This window comes from Vipera ursinii, assembly GCF_947247035.1.
Source record: "Vipera ursinii genome assembly, chromosome: 3".
Lineage (NCBI taxonomy): Eukaryota > Metazoa > Chordata > Lepidosauria > Squamata > Viperidae > Vipera > Vipera ursinii.
In genome coordinates, this window is record NC_139516.1 from 124,122,974 (window position 1) to 124,145,509 (window position 22,536).

At 40.8% G+C, this 22,536-nt stretch overlaps 1 protein-coding gene across 1 annotated transcript in view; it reads right to left on the reverse strand.

The window, feature by feature from the left end:
* Window positions 1-22,536, reverse strand: part of ICE1 (interactor of little elongation complex ELL subunit 1) — a 46,729-nt gene that overhangs the window by 20,807 nt on the left and 3,386 nt on the right. Inside the window, exons 2-13 of the mRNA XM_083359119.1 lie at window positions 16,594-16,652; window positions 14,933-14,968; window positions 13,977-13,994; window positions 13,482-13,593; window positions 12,416-12,492; window positions 11,394-11,431; window positions 7,964-8,046; window positions 7,011-7,050; window positions 6,841-6,900; window positions 3,625-3,714; window positions 3,477-3,494; window positions 2,080-2,447 (exon numbers count right to left, since the gene is read on the reverse strand). Coding sequence (XP_083215245.1) covers window positions 2,080-2,447; window positions 3,477-3,494; window positions 3,625-3,714; window positions 6,841-6,900; window positions 7,011-7,050; window positions 7,964-8,046; window positions 11,394-11,431; window positions 12,416-12,492; window positions 13,482-13,593; window positions 13,977-13,994; window positions 14,933-14,968; window positions 16,594-16,652 — 999 coding nt within the window. The remainder of the gene's footprint in view (window positions 1-2,079; window positions 2,448-3,476; window positions 3,495-3,624; window positions 3,715-6,840; window positions 6,901-7,010; window positions 7,051-7,963; window positions 8,047-11,393; window positions 11,432-12,415; window positions 12,493-13,481; window positions 13,594-13,976; window positions 13,995-14,932; window positions 14,969-16,593; window positions 16,653-22,536) is intronic.

A 22,536-nucleotide genomic window follows, 5' to 3' on the forward strand; every position in this document is an offset into this window, starting at 1 on the left:
CAAAGGTCGGCAGGTCTGCGCGGAGGAACGGAGACCTGCCGAGGTTTGGGGACGTTTGGGGAGGCGCCGAAACCTCCCCAAACAGGAACGGAGACCTGCCGAGGTTTGGGGACGTTTGGGGAGGCGCCCAAACCTCCCCAAAGGTCGGCAGGTCTGCGCGGAGGAACGGAGACCTGCCGAGGTTTGGGGAGGTTTGGGGAGGCGCCCAAACCTCCCCAAACAGGAACGGAGACCTGCCGAGGTTTGGGGACGTTTGGGGAGGCGCCCAAACCTCCCCAAACAGGAACGGAGACCTGCCGAGGTTTGGGGACGTTTGGGGAGGCGCCCAAACCTCCCCAAAGGTCGGCAGGTCTGCGCGGAGGAACGGAGACCTGCCGAGGTTTGGGGACGTTTGGGGAGGCGCCCAAACCTCCCCAAACAGGAACGGAGACCTGCCGAGGTTTGGGGACGTTTGGGGAGGCGCCCAAACCTCCCCAAAGGTCGGCAGGTCTGCGCGGAGGAACGGAGACCTGCCGAGGTTTGGGGACGTTTGGGGAGGCGCCCAAACCTCCCCAAACAGGAACGGAGACCTGCCGAGGTTTGGGGACGTTTGGGGAGGCGCCCAAACCTCCCCAAAGGTCGGCAGGTCTGCGCGGAGGAACGGAGACCTGCCGAGGTTTGGGGAGGTTTGGGGAGGCGCCCAAACCTCCCCAAACAGGAACGGAGACCTGCCGAGGTTTGGGGAGGTTTGGGGAGGCGCCCAAACCTCCCCAAACAGGAACGGAGACCTGCCGAGGTTTGGGGACGTTTGGGGAGGCGCCCAAACCTCCCCAAAGGTCGGCAGGTCTGCGCGGAGGAACGGAGACCTGCCGAGGTTTGGGGAGGTTTGGGGAGGCGCCCAAACCTCCCCAAACAGGAACGGAGACCTGCCGAGGTTTGGGGACGTTTGGGGAGGCGCCCAAACCTCCCCAAACAGGAACGGAGACCTGCCGAGGTTTGGGGACGTTTGGGGAGGCGCCCAAACCTCCCCAAAGGTCGGCAGGTCTGCGCGGAGGAACGGAGACCTGCCGAGGTTTGGGGAGGTTTGGGGAGGCGCCCAAACCTCCCCAAACAGGAACGGAGACCTGCCGAGGTTTGGGGACGTTTGGGGAGGCGCCCAAACCTCCCCAAACAGGAACGGAGACCTGCCGAGGTTTGGGGACGTTTGGGGAGGCGCCCAAACCTCCCCAAAGGTCGGCAGGTCTGCGTGGAGGAACGGAGACCTGCCGAGGTTTGGGGAGGTTTGGGGAGGCGCCCAAACCTCCCCAAACAGGAACGGAGACCTGCCGAGGTTTGGGGACGTTTGGGGAGGCGCCCAAACCTCCCCAAACAGGAACGGAGACCTGCCGAGGTTTGGGGACGTTTGGGGAGGCGCCCAAACCTCCCCAAAGGTCGGCAGGTCTGCGCGGAGGAACGGAGACCTGCCGAGGTTTGGGGAGGTTTGGGGAGGCGCCCAAACCTCCCCAAACAGGAACGGAGACCTGCCGAGGTTTGGGGACGTTTGGGGAGGCGCCCAAACCTCCCCAAAGGTCGGCAGGTCTGCGCGGAGGAACGGAGACCTGCCGAGGTTTGGGGACGTTTGGGGAGGCGCCCAAACCTCCCCAAACGTCGGCAGGTCTGCGCGGAGGAACGGAGACCTGCCGAGGTTTGGGGAGGCGCCCAAACCTCCCCAAACGTCGGCAAGTCTCCGTTCCTCCGCGCCCTGGCTGCCTGCTTCTTTCCGCTGCGGAAAGAAGCAGGCAGGCAAGGCACGGAGTTTGGGGAGGTGCGCGCGCACCTCCCCAAACCTCCCCAAACTTCGGCAGGTCTCGGACGGCGGTGGCTTGGGAGAGGTGCGGGCGATCCCGGAAGCACCAAAGCCTCGGCCGCGCACAAGTCCTTGGTAAGTTTTTTTTGTTGACTGGAGTATAAGCCGAAGTGGAATTTTTCAGCCCAAAAAGTGGGCTGAAAAATTCGGCTTATACTCAAGTATATACGGTATCTCCAAAGAGAGCAGTCTTGACATGATTTCTGAAGTTAAATAAGTTAAATATTTAATTTCATTCCCCTTTTGGAACTTACCGGAGTAGTAGCAGGTGAAAACTGTAAGGGTGACAATAGAGGAGGAAGAGGACTAATCCATTTCAAAACATCTTGCAGACTTTCACCAAACTCTTCCTGCTCCTTGCTGAGAAGTTCCATGTTACTTGTTGCAAAATCTGCTTCAGCAAAACCGTCGAGACATCTGTTTTCATCAGAAACATCACGGTTGTTCGCTTTAGTAGTCTCCATAAATTTGTTTTCTATTGGGTGACTATTTCCAGCATTTTTTTTGTCCACCTGTATCTTCAGTGATGCTGGGGATGTTCGCACTGTAGAGGGCTCTGATGAAAAAACAGAAATCCATGCTCCTTCAGATTTCTTCGCTTTTTCAGGATTCTGCCCTCTTTCTAGAAGACCAAAAAATAATAATAATTCTGTGATGCATTTTATTTCCATTCCCTGGAAGTTTAAGATAGCAAAAAGATACTTTTCAAAATGATTTGTGCCAGTTGTTAAAGACTGTTAGCTAAAAGGTATTTCCCTTCCCTTCCCCCTTTGAATTCCAAGAGCAAATTATATATATAGGAGTAGATGTTAAGGTTAGTGTCACCTATAGAAGGAAGCATTCCTGTGTTGTCTCCAAATAAACTCCTTTCATTTCCCACTCCTTACTCCTGTGAAGAAAAATGAAAGGACTGCCCATTCCTCCCACACTGGGGAGCCTGTCTCATGTTAACATATGCACACTATAGTAGCACTATAAAGCTACTGCAATATAGAAGCTCACCAGAAAACATCCTTCGAGCAAAGAGGCATTTTTGACTGTAAACAAAATAAAATCCCATTTCTGCAGAAATCAAGCTTGAGGATCACGTTATTATCTCTACTCCAGAGTTCTATCTCCACAGATCAAAAGAACTCTAACCAAGTAGGATGGAATCCTTTAATATGATTGTTTCTCCCAGAAGTGACAAGGAAGAGAGTGTAAGTGCTGATCTTTCTTAACTATTGATAGCTGTGGGGGAGAACTGTGGGTATGTAGGGCATGTTCAAAGGGTATCTTGACATAATCCCACATTCTTAAGGGAGGGTGGCCGTATTTTTGTTTTATTTCTGTCTCTGCTTTTCTCTTTCAGACAAAGAAAGACAGAGGGGCAGATTACAATGCAATCAGACACAGATACACATGACTGGCACACAATGAAAAACTGATAGCAAATACATGGAAAGAACGAAACACGAAGATGAGTAGGTTGGAGAGAAAGAAGGGAAGACAGAAGAAGGGCAGACAAAGGCAAAGGAAACAGATAAACAAATGTAAAAGTGAACAGGGAGAATATTGCATTTTAGTCTCTTACTCTAAGCTGTGTTTGAGTTGGGAGGCTATATAGGTTTCTTTAATTAATAATAAATAAATACATTTGGAAATTACTTACTTGACTTTCCACGTGTTTCTGAAGGAACGTGAAAACCAGCAATTAGAGAGGGAGCGAAAAAAAACAGTGAGTGTTACTTAAGATTAAAAATGAGAAGTTTTTTTAAGTTACTTTAAATTTCCTTTAAAACACTGTTACTTGATCTCACCTAATGCATGCTCACATTTTTTGATCTGTTTTTTTCCTGTAGAGCTTTCTATACACTGCCAAAGCTCTTCCAACAGAAATTTAATTTTTCCTGTAAAAGAAATCCACATCATTATAATTTTAATTTAATTTAATTTATTAATATTTCTATACCGCCATTCTCCCGAAGGACTCAGGGCGGTGTACAGGGCAAGAATAAAACACAGAGTTACAAAAGTTAAAAGGTAATTAAATACATGCCCATAAAAACAGTTGATACATAATAAAAACCCCAATAAAATGATAGTAAAAACCCCACCAATCCCCCCTCAGGCCAGGCCGGCTTGTTCGAACAAGTATGTTTTCAGATTGCGGCGAAAGGAGCGAAGATCGGGCGCTGTCCAGAGCTCAACCGGTAACTGGTTCCATAGTTCCGGGGCGCCCACAGAGAAAGACCTCCCCCTGGGGGCCACCAATCTACATTCTCTGACCGGTGGCACCCTGAGGAGGCCCTCTCTGTGGGAACGCACAGGGCGGAGGGAAGTTGATGCCGGCAGCAGGTGTTCCCTAAGGTGTTTACATGTGGTTTGATGTGCTGGGACATGGCATATAGGCAATCCAAGACACAGATAAAAAGAAAAATTCAGGGGGATAATTGTGCTGTGTCTCTAAACAAAAATATGAAGCATATCTTCAAAATGTTAAGTTATACAGTAAATACGCCAGACAAGGGGCGTATGTGTAGAATATACACAATTCAGGAAAGCCACTTTTTGAAGTTTGAAAAAAAAAGATGTTGGTCATCAAAAAGTCAATGCCCAAGGCCTAAAGTACAACACAATAACAAAAAGAATGGAAAATCATAGATATCCTGGACTCCACTGAGTTCTTTCTACTGAACTGTCTTGCATATATAATTGATGGAGATATAAAAGTCATTGTCACAAATAAAATATTGTTTTTCTTTTATACAGTTTAATCAGCAATGAAGATGGGTATAAGAAACAAGAGATTTCCATTAGCAATAGCATCATGGAATATAGATCTGTTTGCAGAACATAATAAGACTTAATTAAGAGATCCTAGAGAAGTCCAAAATAGATATCAAAATAAATATTTAAAAACAAAATCAGAATTCAATCATATACATACATACATACATACATACATACATATATATATAATTACACACACACATATTCCTGTATAATTTTGGTTTTATCTAAGTGTTAAGTCATAAGACTCTCTTTCCTTTCCTACAACTCTCCTGAGTTTTGCACCTCCTTGGAGAATTCAGGCTATTGGTATGATAAACAATACCAAGAAGTCAAACACATCAATTTAAATTGCATCATTTCCTTGTAATTTCTGCTAGTCTCTTCATTAATTAAATAACGAACCCAAAAATGTTAACAAAATATAATTTTTAACCTGTTTTTCCCCCTTAGCATTCAAATGACTATGTTCTGTACTACCTGCATATAAAAAAAACACATAAATTTAAAACATATCAGCTGGGATAAGGAAAAAAATCACTTTTTAAGTTGACTAAGCAGGAAAGCATTTGAAAGAGCACATTTTCCTTCATCTTCCCTCTCTGACATTATCATGTACATAAAAGATACTTGTTTTAGTAGATGTGCTAGCAGAATTTTTAAAAACTGGCAGCTTTCATGTGTTTGCTTTCATAGGTAAAATTTGCACTTATAAAAGGCAAGAAATTAATCCTTAAATAGTTTTATTATTTTTAATTAATTCTATAGCTTGCTGCCTCTCGCATTTTTATTAATTTGTTAAATTCAAACAGAGCAAACTCAGCATAGAATGTCCAATCATCACATTGCCACTTTTTAAAAATCTCAAATAACTGATTTTGTGTGAAAAGTTGATAGGACCAATGATTTCATTCCTAAAACAACAAATAATTTCTATTTTCCACTTCCTTACATTCTTCCTTCCCAAATTTCTCCACTAGCTTCATAACCAATCTCCAAACTTTGCTTCTTTGCTATGCTTGTTATTTACGATATCATCCAGTTCTCTACCATTACACTGGGTTGTTTTTTTTCTAAAATGGGATAAAGTACTGATTTCTCTTTCTGTTCCAATGCTTTGAACTCTTCATTATCTTCACAATCTGTACGCTTGTGCTCTTGCTTTCAGGTGAACAGTGGGACAATCTCTTTATCCTGCATCTCACTCTCAATGTTTCAATAACTTCAACATTGTGGTGGAATACACAATAAATGTTACGTCAAGGAATCCTTTGCAGCCTTTGGAAAAATCTCCAATTTGTGCTCCTCCTGCAAAGAATTAATCTGGCCAGGCAGGAACCAATGGTTCTCATGCTAAAGAGAACCACTATATCATCATAGGTTAGGTGGTTTCAAGGGTCATCAGGAGAATGGCTAAGTAACCACGGAGTTTGAAAACTGGGAGGAAAAGCCCTAGCATTCACACTGTGGATCAGAAAGATTTGTGTTCTGAGCAAATCATCTCTCTGTGTTAATGGTTTCATCATACCTGTGATAAAGAGACTGTCTCCTAAATAAGGGGATTAAGTGTCTGGAGAGCCTAAATATATAGGCTGAGTGAAAACCTGACAATCCATACATACCAAAGCATCAAAGCCTTCTACTGAATTGTTGTGATTCAGGGTCAGCCTGTGGGTTCGGCAGTTGGGTCGGACGACTCAGAGGAGGAGGAGGGGGGTGTTGAAGACCTTGCTGAGGGGGTTGAAGATCTTGCTGATGAGAGCCCTCAGCCAGGCCCCTCCCACTTGGTCACCACGGAGACCCAGCTGTGTGAGCCTGACAGCGTGGATGAAGATGACCCCACAGCTGGCCCTGTTCAAGGACGCCCGGCGCAGGAGGCAGTCAATCAGGAGTAAACAGAGGAAGGCAATGGGGCTCCTTGGAAGGAGGCAGAGAGAAGCCACGCCCTGAACTCTATATAAGGGGAATGTGTGGGAGGGCTGGTTTGCTGAAGGCAACCGCTTGGATAGTTCCTGTTTCTTAAAGCTCCTGTTTCTTGGTTTGTCTTGTTCCGTTTGTTTTTGTAGCAATAAATTTGGCAGGCGTAATTCCAGCCTCTTGCCTTCTTGTAAAAGGGGTTGTCCCTGCCTTTTCTGCAGGGCCGGTAGCAGGCTGGTACAGAACATGAATAATCCAACTATACCAGTTACCAAAGAACAGAAGAATAATCAACGGCAATATATGCAAGACTTACATATACTAACCTTTGTCGACATTTGCTACCAAATTCTCACTCTCGCTCTGGGTCTCTGCATTTTTCAACACTGAGAGGAAAGAGAACCAGCTATATCAGATTAAAAATTTAAACTGCGAATCAAAATAAAGTATCTCCTCCCTCCCCCACCAAAAGAGGAACAAATCACAAAAAGGTCACCTTTCTTTTGCTTTGCGTTAGAGAAGCCGTCGATCTTTTCCTATTAATCAAAAAAAAAAAAAAGGGGGGGGGAGAAAAGCAATTTAAACTAATGGACGTACACAATCTGCAGTAGTCACGCTGAAAACGATGTCCGATTTTGTTTTCCCCGTGAACTACTTAAAAACATCAAAGTGGCCTTTGTCAGTCTTCAGATGCCTTTGAAATATACTTCTCAGAATTTCCACCAGAATGGCAATAAGCTACGCTGGGAAGGAATTCTGGGAGTTGTAATCACAACCTATCTGGGAAACATTGTGTTAAAAGAATGCTCCTTTACACGAATAATATCAGATTGGAAACATCCAGTTTAGGACAATTTATTCTTACAATTGTTTAAATGGTTAAGCAGTTGGTGTTTGCGACCCTGGTCTTTGGCTCCCACCTCCCTCTAGTTTGTCATGCATTTTGCTTCTTCCTTTGCCCCTCCAAATTTAAGGCTGTGGTTGGGGCAAACCTCTCCCCTCCATGCACACAAGGATACCCTGCATCCTGGATATGGTTTCACGTATTACCATTATCATTACAAAGCAGTTAGTTGGAAGGACCATCATTTCTGCAGATGGTATTTCTCTTGCCACACTGACCGCAAAAATAAGAAGCTATAAATCCAACAGTTCAGTTCCGCACTTTCAGTCCCCTTCTTGCATTAGTCAACTTATCAAAATAATATGCCCGGCTAATACAAATGTGAGGAGCAATGGAAGGTGTCCTTCAGTTCTGGGAATTGTGCCCAAGAGGGTACAAAAACCTTATGTCTCAAATGACTCCTGACAATATTCATTCCTTATCTTAGAACACCTTACATCCCCCTGTCACATTAAGTGACTACTTACAACTTAACAATACTACAAACTTTAGTCTTTTTTTAAAAAAGAAAACTGTACATGTAAATTATTGCTTTAAAAAGTTACCTGTGCCTTCTTCAATTCCTTCTCGAGCACTTTCTTCTCTGCTTTCAGTTGCTTAAATTCCTGAGTCTGCTTTGATGCAGCTTCTTCATTGAAGGAACACAAAGTAATAAAAATGCATTAAACAACACAGACGGCTTTCAAAATTATGGCAACAATCCTATCAGTGCACTTGGATGTTAGTACCTTTCGCTTTGGTTTAGCCTTCTAATATTTATTCACGGTTTGCAACACTGAGCTCTGTACCAGTATGTATTTCATTAGGATTTCATCACACTGGATGTGTGTAGTTTTGCTTCGTTAGAGTCACAGTAAAACGTGAACAGCAGACACAGCTTGTCTCCAAATGTATAAACAAAAAACTGCATGTGCTTGGAGTGCCTTTTTGGTGGTCTCACTAAACAAAATAATTCTTACTGAATAAAAGTATCTGAAAGAAACCGTTTCCATATAAAAGGTTATATATGATAAATATGCAAAATGCATATCCAGAATATTTCTTGGACATCACTTCTTCAAAGTTTCCTGACAGACCATAATATACAAATATTGGTCATAATGTTTACATTATACATTTTCAGAATGCAATATGTAGATTGAGATTTCAGGTTAGTCACTACCTAATCAAATTCATTAAAATATAACTCAAATATGCAAATATCTAGTGACCACAATTGGGACCAGCAACTCTGTTGTTAAGTGATTCGGTCGTAAAGCAAGCACCATGTGACTGAGCATGACCTACTGGCTGTGATTGTTAAGCAAATCACTGCAGTCATTAAATGCAAGATCATGTAACTATGATCTGTGAATTCCTGCTGGCTTCCCCAATGACTTTGCTTCTTGGAAGCCAGCTGTGACAGTTGTCAAGGGCCTGTATTGCAATCACCTGGTCACGGGGACGTGACAAGGGCCACAAGTTTAAGGACTGTCATAAACTTCCTTTTTCAGCACTGTCATAATTGTTGTAAGTTCAATCTCAAGCACCTTGCGGTTTCTCAACAGCATAAATGGAACTTGGTAAACAATCTTAGTTTGCTCCTTAACTTTCAAGCAGATATGTATTGCATGGAAGAGACTCGGTGAATAGGAGCTGAATTACAAATAAATGGACCTGAAATTTGGTGTTAAATGTCTGCTGACATATACACAAAATTAATTACTAACGGTTATTAATTTAAGTTCTGCAAATATTGCAATCTGTTTCCACATAAAAGTAATGATGCTTTCCAAATATGTATCAGAGAAAAAAAGCATTTAGTATCCAGACTCTGTACTGGATCTCCAGGGATAACCCAATTTGAAATTACTGCTCACAGTGGCTTGGCTGAACCACACAACTAGAGGTTTTCAAACCTCATCACCCAGAAGCCTTCTTCACACCTTGGTTTCACCCTGTAAGTTTGGGCATTGCCTTGGCAGTTCCTGCTGCAGCCATCTATCTTTTAAGGGGTGCGTCGCCTGATCTCCTACTCTTGAACCCAATGGGTTCTCACAACGGGTTTGGATGGGGGTGTGGTTTTTCTGCTTGTACCTTGATTAGGGTATTGTTGGCAAGGGAAGCTACTGTGTATAAACACGGAGCAAACCCTACATATACTCGCACTGATGTTAGTTAATTAGGTAATGAAATGTCTGCAAGCAAATAACCAAGTTTAGAGAATACCAAGAACTCCACAAAAAGGAAATTCTCTTTTATGACTTCTAGACCATTTAAATTTATTTCCTTACATGTGGGTTAAAGGAGTGTTTCCCAAACTTTTTTCTTTATTACCCAAAACCATTTATCAGAAAGTTGTTTTTTTTCTCAATGCAGGTAAAACACTTTAAGTTAATTTAAATATTTTGTGGTGTTTGGGTAATTGGTTCATGTGTCATTAAAGAAAAAAAAAACTTTTATCTGATTTTGGATAATTTGCCCAGATATGGGACACACTGGGTTACAGTGAATCCCACCTTATTTCATACCTACTTTTTCAATTTAAAGTAAAGAAGGAAGAACTAAGTTGAAGACAATTGTTGTGGATTTGTCTTTGCAGCTATCTATGGCAATGCTTCAGCTTTTTGCCAGAGACAAAGCAGTGAGATAATGTTCCACTTTCTTCTTCCCAAAGAATATAAGAGCTTTTTATTTATTTATTTATTTATTTAATTTATATACCGCCCTTCTCCCTAGGGACTCAGGGCGGTGAACAGGGCAATACATAAAAAACTAGATACAAAAATTAAGATTATTAAAACATAATTAAACAATGCCCATAAAATTAATACAAATTTAAGATTAAAATTCATTAATTAAAAATCCCACCCCGTCCTATCAGGCCAGGCCAGCTTGTTTAAAGAGATGGGTTTTAAGATCGCGCCGGAAGGAGCGGAGATCGGGCGCCATCCGGAGCTCAGCCGGAAGATGGTTCCATAAATCCGGTGCACCCACAGAGAACGCCCTCCCCCTGGGGGCCACCAGTCGGCATTCTTTGACCGGTGGCACCCTGAGGAGGCCCTCTCTGTGGGAGCGTACTGGGCGGAAGGAAGTTGACGCCGGCTGCAGGTGCTCCCCAAGGTATTCCGGACCCATGCCATGAAGGGCTTTGTAGGTCATTACCAACACCTTGAACCTCACCCGGAAGACAACTGGTAGCCAATGCAGCTCGCGGAGCAAAGGTGTGACATGGGAGTATCGGGAAACTCCCAGTACAACTCTCGCGGCTGCATTCTGTACCAGTTGGAGCCTCCGAGTGGTCTTCAAGGGTAGCCCCATGTAGAGAGCGTTGCAGTAATCCAGACGATAGGTCACGAGCGCATGAGTGACCGTACGTAAGGCATCCCGGTCTAGATAGGGCCGCAACTGGCGCACCAGGCGAACCTGGGCGAAGGCCCCCCTAGTCACAGCTACAATATGGTCTTCTAAGGAGAGTTGTGAATCTAGGAGGACTCCCAATTTGCGAGCCCTATCTACAGGAGGTAATGACTCACCCCCCATAGTGAGGGGTGGGATATCCTGAATATCCCGAGATGCCGGTACGCACAGCCACTCAGTCTTGTCAGGGTTGAGTCGAAGCCTGTTCCTCCCCATCCAGACCCGGACCGCCTCCAGGCACCGGGACATCACGTCGAGGGCATCACTGGGGTGGTTTGGGGTCGAAATGAAAAGTTGGGTATTTTTAGCTTTCCATCTTTTTCCTTTATTAATGTTGATAATTAAGACAATGGATAACATTAGTAAATGGATGCTTTAACCCTCTATATAGTGCATGGCATTGCATTAAATATATTTACCTAGTTTACAGGGATGAAGATGAGATGACAGTTTGAGAAGCAAGTTCAATTTTATGGCCAAAATCTCTTTTTGTGTATTCAAATATCTTTTCCCAATTGTACATTTGTGTTATGATTATGAAACATAACCCCACAACAATAATAAAGACTAAAATACCTTCAAGCTTTTTCACTTTAATTTCTAATTTTTTCTTCCTGAAAGTATAAAATAAACATTTTAAAATACATATGTGAAAAATGAGCAAAGAACTTCTTCAATATAATTTTTGTTGCATTTTAGATTTAATTCTATTTCACAATTTGGTTAGTTTTATGGTGAGCTGTTGGCTGCCCACAGTCTTTATGGATAACAACAACTGGATTTGCGGAACCATTAAAAAGGGGGTGTTGTTCTGTAAGGATGAGTGAAGTACCTATTCTTTTAGCAGCAAAGCGGCCACGTCATTTGAAAATTTTCAAAAGCTACTCTGAGCTATCTGCATGTCTTGCATATGCATACTCACTTTGTTACTCTGGTGGTACTACTGGAAGTGTTGTCTGTGCATGCTCAGAGACACACTTCAAGGACAGATGATTTGCATGTGTTAGCATGCTTTATTGAGGTCCCCTTTCAAATATTTTGCACATCCCTATTAAAGACTGCTCACAGCATACAATAAACTCATCAAGAGAAACAGGAAGGAAAATTGAGGAGAAAACTTGCTAACCTGGTTGGCAACCAGCCTGAGATATTTGCTTCTCTGAACTAGTGGAGGGTACAGAGTTAAATCTACTTCTCTCACCAAGCAAAAACTATTTGGTTACACTATCATCACAGAAGAGGAGGAAATCTACGCAAAAAGGGAATGAGTCATCAGAAAGTCTCCATTTTGCATGGAATAGTTCCCTAAGTGCTATGCTTCCCTTTATAGGAATTGCATTTCTTTTTCTATAAAAAATTGGTATATATTCTGGTCTTGCTAATGTGAAAGAATATTAACCTTCCCTCTATCTAATCTGCCAAGGAAGTTAATAACCCGCCTTGCCCAAAGATCCTTAGCTCTCTCACTCTCTCTGTGTCTGTCTTTCTTTTTACCTCTAAAATTATAGGAAGACCTTGGATGATTATTTGAATGTTTTAATTAAAAAGAAGGCAAATGCAGTCTACATCCATTAGTTAGTTCCATTATAATGACTCACACACTGTCACTTTTATCCATTTCTTCTCTCACTCGAACATATTCCAGATGAGTCTCTTGGTATATCTTAAGTGAACTCTAAAAAAAGACGATAGGAATACATTGTTGATATATATAGATGGAAGTTTCTGTGTTCATGTATCTTTTGGACAATTCATCTATGTTTATTAATTAATACCATGGCCCTGCAAAACCTCCCATTACTGTATAATAATCAGCCAAAGGCATTAATTAACATGTTTATTTTTTTATTTGGTGCCTATGGTGACCCATATTAGTTTGTCAATGTGCATCCCAAAAGCATTGAAGTGTTTGTGCTACATTTAAGGATGGGGCAAAAGGAGGCCTGTGGAACTGCTAATGAAGTAAAAATCCATGACTAAAGTCAACCATCCACTCACTAATGTTCACTGGTAACAGTCCTCATAGAATAGCCTGTATGTTCCTCACCAGAAGTCCAACAATGTACTAGGCATGAGACGATACAAATAATATACAGTCATAATTACAGATTTATAATTTAAAGCTGCTAGCCAACAAATGAGTGCAAGCTAATTTTTCAAGCCTTGGTGGAGCAGTGTGCTAATGCCTCCTTAAGTAACACCAGCTGCCTGCAATTAGTGCAGGTTTGCATCCCACCAGGCTCAAGGTTGACTCAGCCTTCCATCCTTCCGAGGTAGGTAAAATGAGGACCCAGATTGTGGGGGGCAATTAAGCTGACTTTGTAATAATGCCGCTTGGGGGGGGAAGCCCTAATAAGCAGGCATATACATAGAATGAAGGCTATTGCTAAGCACATTGATTTGTGCTTTAGATTGTAAGCCGCCCTGAGTCTTCGGAGAAGGGCGGGATATAAATGGGATTTTTTAAAAAATTCCTAGTCTTCCTTACTAAACATGACTTACTATGGTACCAAGGGATACAAATTCCTAAGTATTTTTTTTAACCAAAACTTTATGCATAGATTTCCAGGTACAAATCACAGTCTGTTACAATTTTAAAAAGAACAAACAAAAATGCAGTGCCTCTAAATAATATGGATCTCTGTTTCAAAAAGAGAAAGCTACCTTCTTCTCTTCCAGCTCTGCTTTTACAGATCCCAGTTCTTCTTGACACTTTTTCAGAGGTGATATTTTCTGGAACATTTGTTCCACTTGGTGATGAAGTGTACTGTTTTCTCTGAAAGGGACACAGAAAACTTTACAGAAAGAAAACATGGCTTTAAAAATATTAGAAAAAAACAAAACAAAACAAAACTTAAAACTCAACTGAAATTCTGTTTTGTGCATTTGTTTTGTCAAAGGCCCAAAGAAGCAATAAACCAGAATATCCTACACTATATTCAAAGATTAATTGTCATGCTATGACATGATTGTCATGCTATGACATGCTATTTTGTCATGCTGTTTTGCTTGGGCAAGAGTCACACTATAACAATTATTGTTTTTCCCGGTCTTCTTTTAATTCTTTATTGGTAAATTCAAATTTAACATACAACTATTAATACCCAGAAATTCATACAACTCCGAACAATGGGAAATTGAACTAGAATAAATTCTTACCTTTTAGCAAACTGAAGCTGTGCTGACTTATTAAAGAAAACAGGACATACAGAATTATCTTTGCTACATATGCTAGAGCAGGGAAAAGGGGAAAAAATAAATTCTCTTAAAAGAGAACAGGTTTCTTGAAAGTGTGAATCCATAATAATGAGAGAAAAAACATAATGAGAAACTTGGGGTGATGCCTGAATTAAGAAATGAAGGTTGTGAAAGGTTGTTAAAATCTTAAAAGAAATGGGAGAGAGAAAAATTGAAGGGAGATTAAATCCTATGACAGTACAGAATGAATTAAGGATCATGACTGTTAGAAGCCAAAGGAAGGAAATCAAAGTTGACTGGTGTGATTAGGTTCAACGTTTATTTATAAAATTCTGAAATCCCTTCAGGGACTTTTGGCCGACATCTGGATATCTATTAGTGATTCATGGATTTGTGAATGGATAAAGGGTGGGTTATTTCCCTTAATCCCTGCTTTTGTACTAGCAGACCTGCATTTTAAATTTGGTATAAAAGTATCAGCATTCAATGTTTTTTAAAAAGTGATCTTGGAGTCATCATCTAGCTTGATGACTGAAGAGCCAGAACACTACAATAATTAGGGGCTCTCACTTTATGGATGCCTTGTATCAAATACCCCCTCCCCACAGAAACACCACACACTCTCATTGTCAAGGAAACAAGGCCTATGCTTTCTACTAAAGTTGTTGTGGCTGCTGCTCCCTGATGCAACTCTGGGCAATCAAAGCCCAGGCAGATTACACCAGCAAGATTTCAGAAGTCTGAATAAAATACATAGTGAATAAATAAAACGCATAGTATATGCACTTCAGTATTGCATCAAAATACTGCTCATTGCTTATTAGAAGCTTCCGACGCCACTGTTGAAAATGCTAGAATTCAGATTTCCAATAATAAAGCAAGGACCTGTGGGTTTTTTTTTAATGCAAAAAAGGATATCATTGCACTTTTGTTGGTATTCTGCGAGTAGTTGGCTGTAAGAAAAGAACAGAAGAAGGATTAGATGAAAGTCCACACATGACAAACAAACAAACAAGACAGAGTGCTGACTGGCAAAGGGGGAAAAAATAACTCATAGAGACCAAAATCTAAACCGAATACCTTGAATTGTGTCTGATGGTTGTGTCTGATGGTTACAGGAACTGTTCTCTTATATTTAGAAGAAGACAAAGGAAGGCTTTCTCTTTTCCTTTTGAGCAAATGTAAGATCTTTTACACAATATCTGAGATCTGATTTCTCACAGAACACATTTTTGTTTTCATGAATGTATCCCCCAAAGTGGGGATGTGGATCTGTTTCACCCTGTTGACTACACTGCCTCCAGAAAAGTATATCAAGGGGTGTAAACAGTAGAGGGGTGAGCCACACAATTGTGGGGAACTGCTCCCCACGTGCTTAAGTGAGCACATACTATGCTCATAACATCTCCCTCCCTCCCTACTATCTACCTACCTACATATCATTATTGTTGAGGTGGCTCTGCTGAGGTTAATATCTGTGCCTCTCCTTGCCTTTCAATCAATCATAATTCTAATACTTCTGATTGTTTTTGTATTACTGTTTTTAACTTTTTTTAATCTGTCATGAGACAGGACGCTATACACACACACACACACACACACACACATATATATACACATACATACATATACACACACATACATATTTATACACACACACACACACACACACACATATGGGACGCGGTGGCTCAGTGGGTTAGGACGCTGAGTTTGTCCATCAGAAGGTCGGCAGTTTGGTGGGTCGAATCCCGAGTGCTGCGTAGCAGAGTGAGCACCTGTTACTTGTCCCAGCTTCTGCCAACCTAGCAGTTCGAAAGCATGTAAAAATCCAAGTAGAAAAATAGGGACCACTACGGTGGGAAGGTAACAGCGTTCTGTGCGCCTTTGGCATCTAGTCATGCCAGCAACATGACCACAGAGACGTCCTCGGACAAGCGCTGGCTCTTCGGCTTTGAAACAGAGATGAGCACCGTTCTATCCCATGATTGACAAAAAGTTGCCTACTTATGTTTTAGGCCTCAGGAGGGGAAAACCAGCACATCAGTTGTGCTTGGAAGTAAATGATTTCAGTGAAAGTCAATTAGTGGTTGGTATAAAATGGGACTTTGGCTTTGAAACGGAGATGAGCACCGGCCCCTTGAGTCGGAAACGACTAGCATGCATGTGCGGGGGAACCTTTACCTTTACCTTTATAAAATGATTTCCAATGAGTAATTCCTGTGAAAGTGTTTCCAAAACTTTTTGAGAAGTCACAGGTATTCCATGTGAAAAACATTGTTATCATAGCGGCAAAGTACCAGGTTGACATCTTTGCCACACCATCTTCCACAGTAGTGTTGGACATAGCAGAACTCCCAAACTGTATTAAAGATATACCCCAAAGTATTTTATCAGAACCTTATAGATTATAGCGTGGATTATATTCCATGTTAGACTCCTTATGCACATCATGCCCAATTTATTTGTACTGTCACATACTCCTAGCCTCCCATCTAGTCCCTAATTATATTCAATAAATGGTTTAGGACTACAAAAATAAATGAACGCTTGCAAAAATGGATGAAAAGGTACTTACTCAGCATCAATTATTTTTTGTTTTAAAGCTATTAAGGCAGCAATATATTCATTCAAATTCTGCAAAAAAAAGATGACAAATTATTAAGAATATTTATTAGAGCTGTCACACTTTAAAAATGATTTAGAGGAAGTGTTTCAGACCTTGATGGGCTGCTTTAATCCACAGCAAGTTTTAATCTGCTGCAGTAATTTTATAAAGAGAAGCTAGAAAGATTTAACACCATTATAGGTAAGATTATATTAGAAAAATAAGGTAAACTAAACCAAAAAATGGTATAGGACAGGGGTGTCAAACTCCCGGCCCATGGGCCGGATGCGTCATCCAGAAGCCACACCCACCGAACTGCCGGCAATGGCAAAACTGTCCCGATATGTTGCGCGACGTCCTGTGACGTCGCGAGTTTGACATGTCTGCTATAGAAGAAACGTGAATGAATTTGTGAACAAGTGTGAGCTCTTTTTCTAAAACTATCTATCACCACAACTTTCCTGGTCTCTTCTTGGTTCTTTCATTCATTCTTTCTTCATCTATTTATTTTGTAATTTAATCCTTGTTCATTCTCTCTATATTACCAAATCACCTCGATGTACTTCTTTCACACTAGTTATTCACTTCTCTATTCAGCATTTTCAGTCATTCAGCATCCATTTACTGTTCATCCTATTTCTTCTTACTTTCCTACGCGTGCTTAAGGACTCCATTCTCATAGTAATCAATCCCAGTTGGATTGTGAGGGGAGGATTAAGTGCTCAGGAAGAAAAAAATGATATGGGAAGGTTTATTACTATAGTAATAGGAAGGAGGAGGTATGACGGGGGTCAGATTACAGAATATTGGCTGTTACTTATCCCATCTTTTAGTACACCTGCCTCCTAGAATACGGGAAGCCGAATTCCCAGTATTTGGCCTCAGGCCGCTTTTAGTGAATTCATGTGTAATAAAACCTTGTTCAAAATACTTGCTTAGGGATCATTACGAAGATTTTGCACGTGTAATCGAGAACTGTTTGGGCAAGAATAAAGAAGTGCCATATCTGACATCTGTCTCACTTTTGGTAGTTTAGCAGCTTTGATGTAATGCTGGGATGGTGGAGGCTATAGTAATTTGAGAACAGGTTGCCCAGAAAATTGCCAGCATCTGTGCTGTTGCTATCTTCTCTTCTCTTTAAGCCCTGTCCCCAAGGACAGCATGGCAAGGTTAATGATAAAAGCTTTGCTGTGAAATAATTGAGTGTGTGGGGGAGAGAAAGGGAGGAGTGTGTAAAAAAGTAAAACAGTCTAAAGCAGCTAGAAAGGGGTGTTTTTCTCTAGCACTACTCACAAGGAGTAGTAGGCAGAGTAGCAGAAGTTGTAGTAGCAGTGGGGAAGAATGAAAAATACAAATAGTGGGTAAAAGTTATGTGAGTGCTTGTGTGTGTTGTCTAGGAACGTGGGTTGTGATTAGCTCTTCTGGTGTCTTGAACCCACCAAATTGGATATAGTTTAAAAGAACTTGGGACAAGTATTATGGGAGATAGTTATCAGGTGCCCTGTTCTTGACATGACTGGTTGTGAGTAACTCTATTTGAAACTGGGTTGTGCAGACAGGCTGAGTATACTGCTGATATGTTATCCACCCTATTGTTCAGCATTATCAATTCTTGACTTTCTAGATCTCACTGAAATTGTTCAAAGTTATTTTTGATTGGAGGAGCATAAAAGCCACGATAAATAAATAAATTTCAGGTTTAGTGCTGGATTTCATCTTTGATGCTACTGCTGGAAGATATTAATCTCCTAGTACTTGTATATTTAGGTAGTTCTCAACTTAAAACCACAATTGAGCTCAGAATTTTGGTAGTTGTAAGTTGTAATTTTGGTAGTTGCGGTCATTATGCAAGTCACCATGCGATCTGATTTGACTTTGCAACTATTTTTTTGATGCTTGCAAAGTTTTTTATTTATTTTTTATTAGTTTTTAAAATAAAATACAATGTACATGGACTTTAAGTGAACCATGAGGTTGTTCAGCAAATCCAGCATACACAACGGGCAGAAAAATGGCAAAAAATGTTGCAAATTGCAGTCTTGTGTCTGTGGGACGGTGTAACTGATCTAAATGCAAGCCAGTTGCCAAGCACCCAAGATACAATGACACGAGGATGGAGTATTAGTCCCCCCCACACACACACAATAATAATAAAGCAGAGGAGTTATGGGACAGGCCTTTTGAGTCACTACCCTGTCATTTTGTAACAGCTTACTTCCAAAGGCCAACATAACCCCTACAGCAGGGGTGTCAAACTGCTGGCCTCTGGGCCAGATGCGTCACGCCAAAACCGTGCCCACCCCATTGCTGGCAATGGGAAAAAAGTCGTGATACGTCACGACACATCACGTGATGTCACAAGTTTGACATCCGTGCCCTGCAGTCTATTTTCAAGAGAGGAGGAAGGTAAAAATGCTTGTTTTGCCAAGACAGGTAAAGTACAGGTGTGTGTGTGTGTGTGTGTGTGTGTGTGTGTTCCTTAACCTTTTGGTGTGAGGAATTGTTGGATTGAGTTCTATTTTAATTAGACATCTGAAATTGATTTTTGAATTGTGTGTGAATATTTATTAAATTTTTACTGTGATCCATCTAGACCAGGGGTGTCAAACTGCTGGCCTCTGGGCCGGATGCGTCACGCCAAAACCGTGCCCACCCCATTGCTGGCAATGGGAAAAAAGTCGTGATACGTCACGACACATCACGTGATGTCACAAGTTTGACATCCGTGCCCTGCAGTCTATTTTCAAGAGAGGAGGAAGGTAAAAATGCTTTTGTTTTGCCAAGACAGGTAAAGTACAGGTGTGTGTGTGTGTGTTCCTTAACCTTTTGGTGTGAGGAATTGTTGGATTTAGTTCTATTTTAATTAGACATCTGAAATTGATTTTTGAATTGTGTGTGGATATTTATTAAATTTTTACTGACTGTTACCCATCTAGACCAGGGGTGTCAAACTGCTGGCCTCTGGGCCGGATGCGTCACGCCAAAACCACGCCCACCCCATTGCCAGCAATGGGAAAAAAGTTGCGATATATCGTAACACGTCACGTGACATTGCAAATTTGACACCCATGATGTAGACTCTATGACTGGGGCTAAATGTCAATACAGGGAAGAAAGGATAAGAACAAATATTTATCTATAAACAGATTTATGGTTAAACCATATATTCCAAACAAACAGGCCTTTTTCTAAGCAGTTATTCGCCAGTTACATTTCATTCTTAAGTTTTTCTCCAAATGACGCAATCACTTTTTCTGTTTACATTTTTCCCCCTTGATCACATTCATTTACAATGTTGCATAGTTTCCCCCAAATTCGTAGCTTCCGCTACTACCAATTTACTGCAGCATAACATAAAACTATTGCCATCTTATAGATTTCTCCTTTCCTATGAACTAAAACCATGACATCACTTATCTTCTGACTTTTAGTCCTTTTGTAATTAAACCCACATTTACTTCTTTACATGCATTCAACTCTATAATCTTAAGACTACCTCCATTTAGTAATCATCACTCCCTAAGTATCAGATACACAACTTATCTATTTTCTAATCTATTTTAACTATTTTACTTTTGTTCATTTTTCTCACTAAATCCTGTCAGGAATTTATCATTTTGATATTTAAAGTTACAGTCTTTCATGTACCATAGTGATCATCAGAAGTGAAATATCAAACTTTACTGACCCATTATCGTTCTGATCAACTTTTACTTAACGCTTAGGAACGCAGTAGTTCACATGGTTAGAATGCTGGGCTGACAATCTGCAAACCCAGGTTCGAGACCCAAGTGTTGCTGTGTGGCGAAGTGAGCTCCTGTTATTTGCTCTAGCTCCTTCTAACCTAGCATGCAAAAGTGAGTAGATAAATAGCTGCCACTTCAGTGGACTCATTAATAGGAACATGAAAAGAGTTCCCAACTGGGTATCCCCTGGGCCAGGGGTAGGCAACGTTGGCTCTTTTATGACTCGTGGACTTCAACTCCCAGAATTCCTGAGCCGGGTGGCTCAGGAATTCTGGGAGTTGAAGTCCACGAGTCATAAAAGAGCCAACGTTGCCTACCCCTGCCCTGGGCAATGGTGTTATCATTGCTAATCATTTCAACTTGGAAGCACCTCTACAGAAAAACTGAAGTTTGGATTGCCAGTCAAAGTAATACAGTATTCCCTGCTAATGGTAAGGGCAATTATTTGGTAAGAGCAATACTAGTTAGATTTGATTCACATTCCACAAACATAACCAAATACTACTTTTACCACAAGCACACTTCTATGCAAGCTAAGATCTCCAATCTATGGATTACTTTGCAAGTCATTGTACTGTTTCCTATATTCCACCAATGAGAAGGTGCAAGCAGTGTACTGAATCCCTAATAATGCTTACTGGGATGGGGAATCATAATTCAACTTGTAAACGGAAACCCTTTTGCTTTAGGTCCATCTAATACAATGTTTTCAGGTAAATCCAAACACCAGAATCAATGGAGAAAGCTCAGAGAGGTGCCTACTCCAGAAGCCTATTTTTCAGATTCTGGGAAATATAGATAAGGATTCTACTACAAATCAAGTTCAATACTTAGGTTTAGCTGGCTTCTAAATAACCAGGTTGAACTTGGTTGTAACAAGGATGAATTGCCCCTAAACAAGACTGCTTTATTGAAATTGTTAGGAAGTGGCCGAATCCCTTTTACAACTTGTTTGGCCGAAGATTCTGTGAGCAAGACAGGTTACTCAATATTCAGTGGATTTGTAACGTTGTAAAAATTATGTGCAAAGATACTATAAACACAACTGTTTCAGTTTATCTGGCAAACTGACCTAAGTATTTTTAATAGTAAAATAGAATGTGCTTGGGTGAATGAGGAATCATAAACAAAACACTTGTGTCATTTAATATTGAGCAAAGCTACTTTCAATGGTATTAATTTTTTACATTTTGCTTCCATTCATCAAGCATCATATCAGCCTACAATAACCACGTGAAAAATCAGTGGAGTACTGTAGAGATTAGCAGGTGCATTGCTACAATTTCTATAGACTACTTTCAAGGAATGCTAGAGTAGAATTATAAAGCCTTAACCAGAATGAAAAGCTGAAAATGCACTTTTGTAAATGTAGTATGAGTAAATAATAAGCACTTTAGTAAAAATCAAAGATCACACAGAATTTAAGTCAGCTTCTGGACCACAATATACTTATTAAACCCTTATTGTAGGGAAGAGAGAGTAAGAGTGAGTGAGAGAGTGAGAGAGAGAGAGAGAGAGAAAGAGAAAGAGAGAGGGACAGAATTCTGCTGAGTAAGAGTTTCACTTGAAGGTCTAAATTGATAAAGAAAATTAATAAATAGCACTACAAGCAAGCTAATAATAATTTTAAGAAAGAACATTATTTTATGATGATATGGAAAAGTGAAAGTCAAAGACTAAGGTAAAAAGAATGAAGAGTACAATGAGAAAGGATAAAAAAATATTCATCTAAAAAGATATGTTTGAGCTTCTAAACAATTTATTGGTCAGAAATAGACATCAAAGTAAATAAATGAAAGCAAAATATATAATTAAGAAATGATTGTCTTGGTATTTTGAAAACTTTTTAAGATGAAAAAACACTATGAATATGAACCAGTTCTGTTTTCTTTACTTTAGTTGTCCTTAGTTTATAGAACAGCATCCATTGTAAAACTCATGAAACTTCTTCATGATGGAATCCAATCTTATCATTTGGACATCAATGTCACTTGAAAAAAATGAATTCTAGTATTTTAAGGATACATTGTTTATTAAAAGCAGTAGGGATAGGTTAATGAGTAAAAGTTATAGACTACTGTACAATTCCATTTACATTATATTAAATCAGATAGAAATCTGGCAAGGGAGCTTACTCTCAAGAAAGCACAGGAAAGGACAATCATAC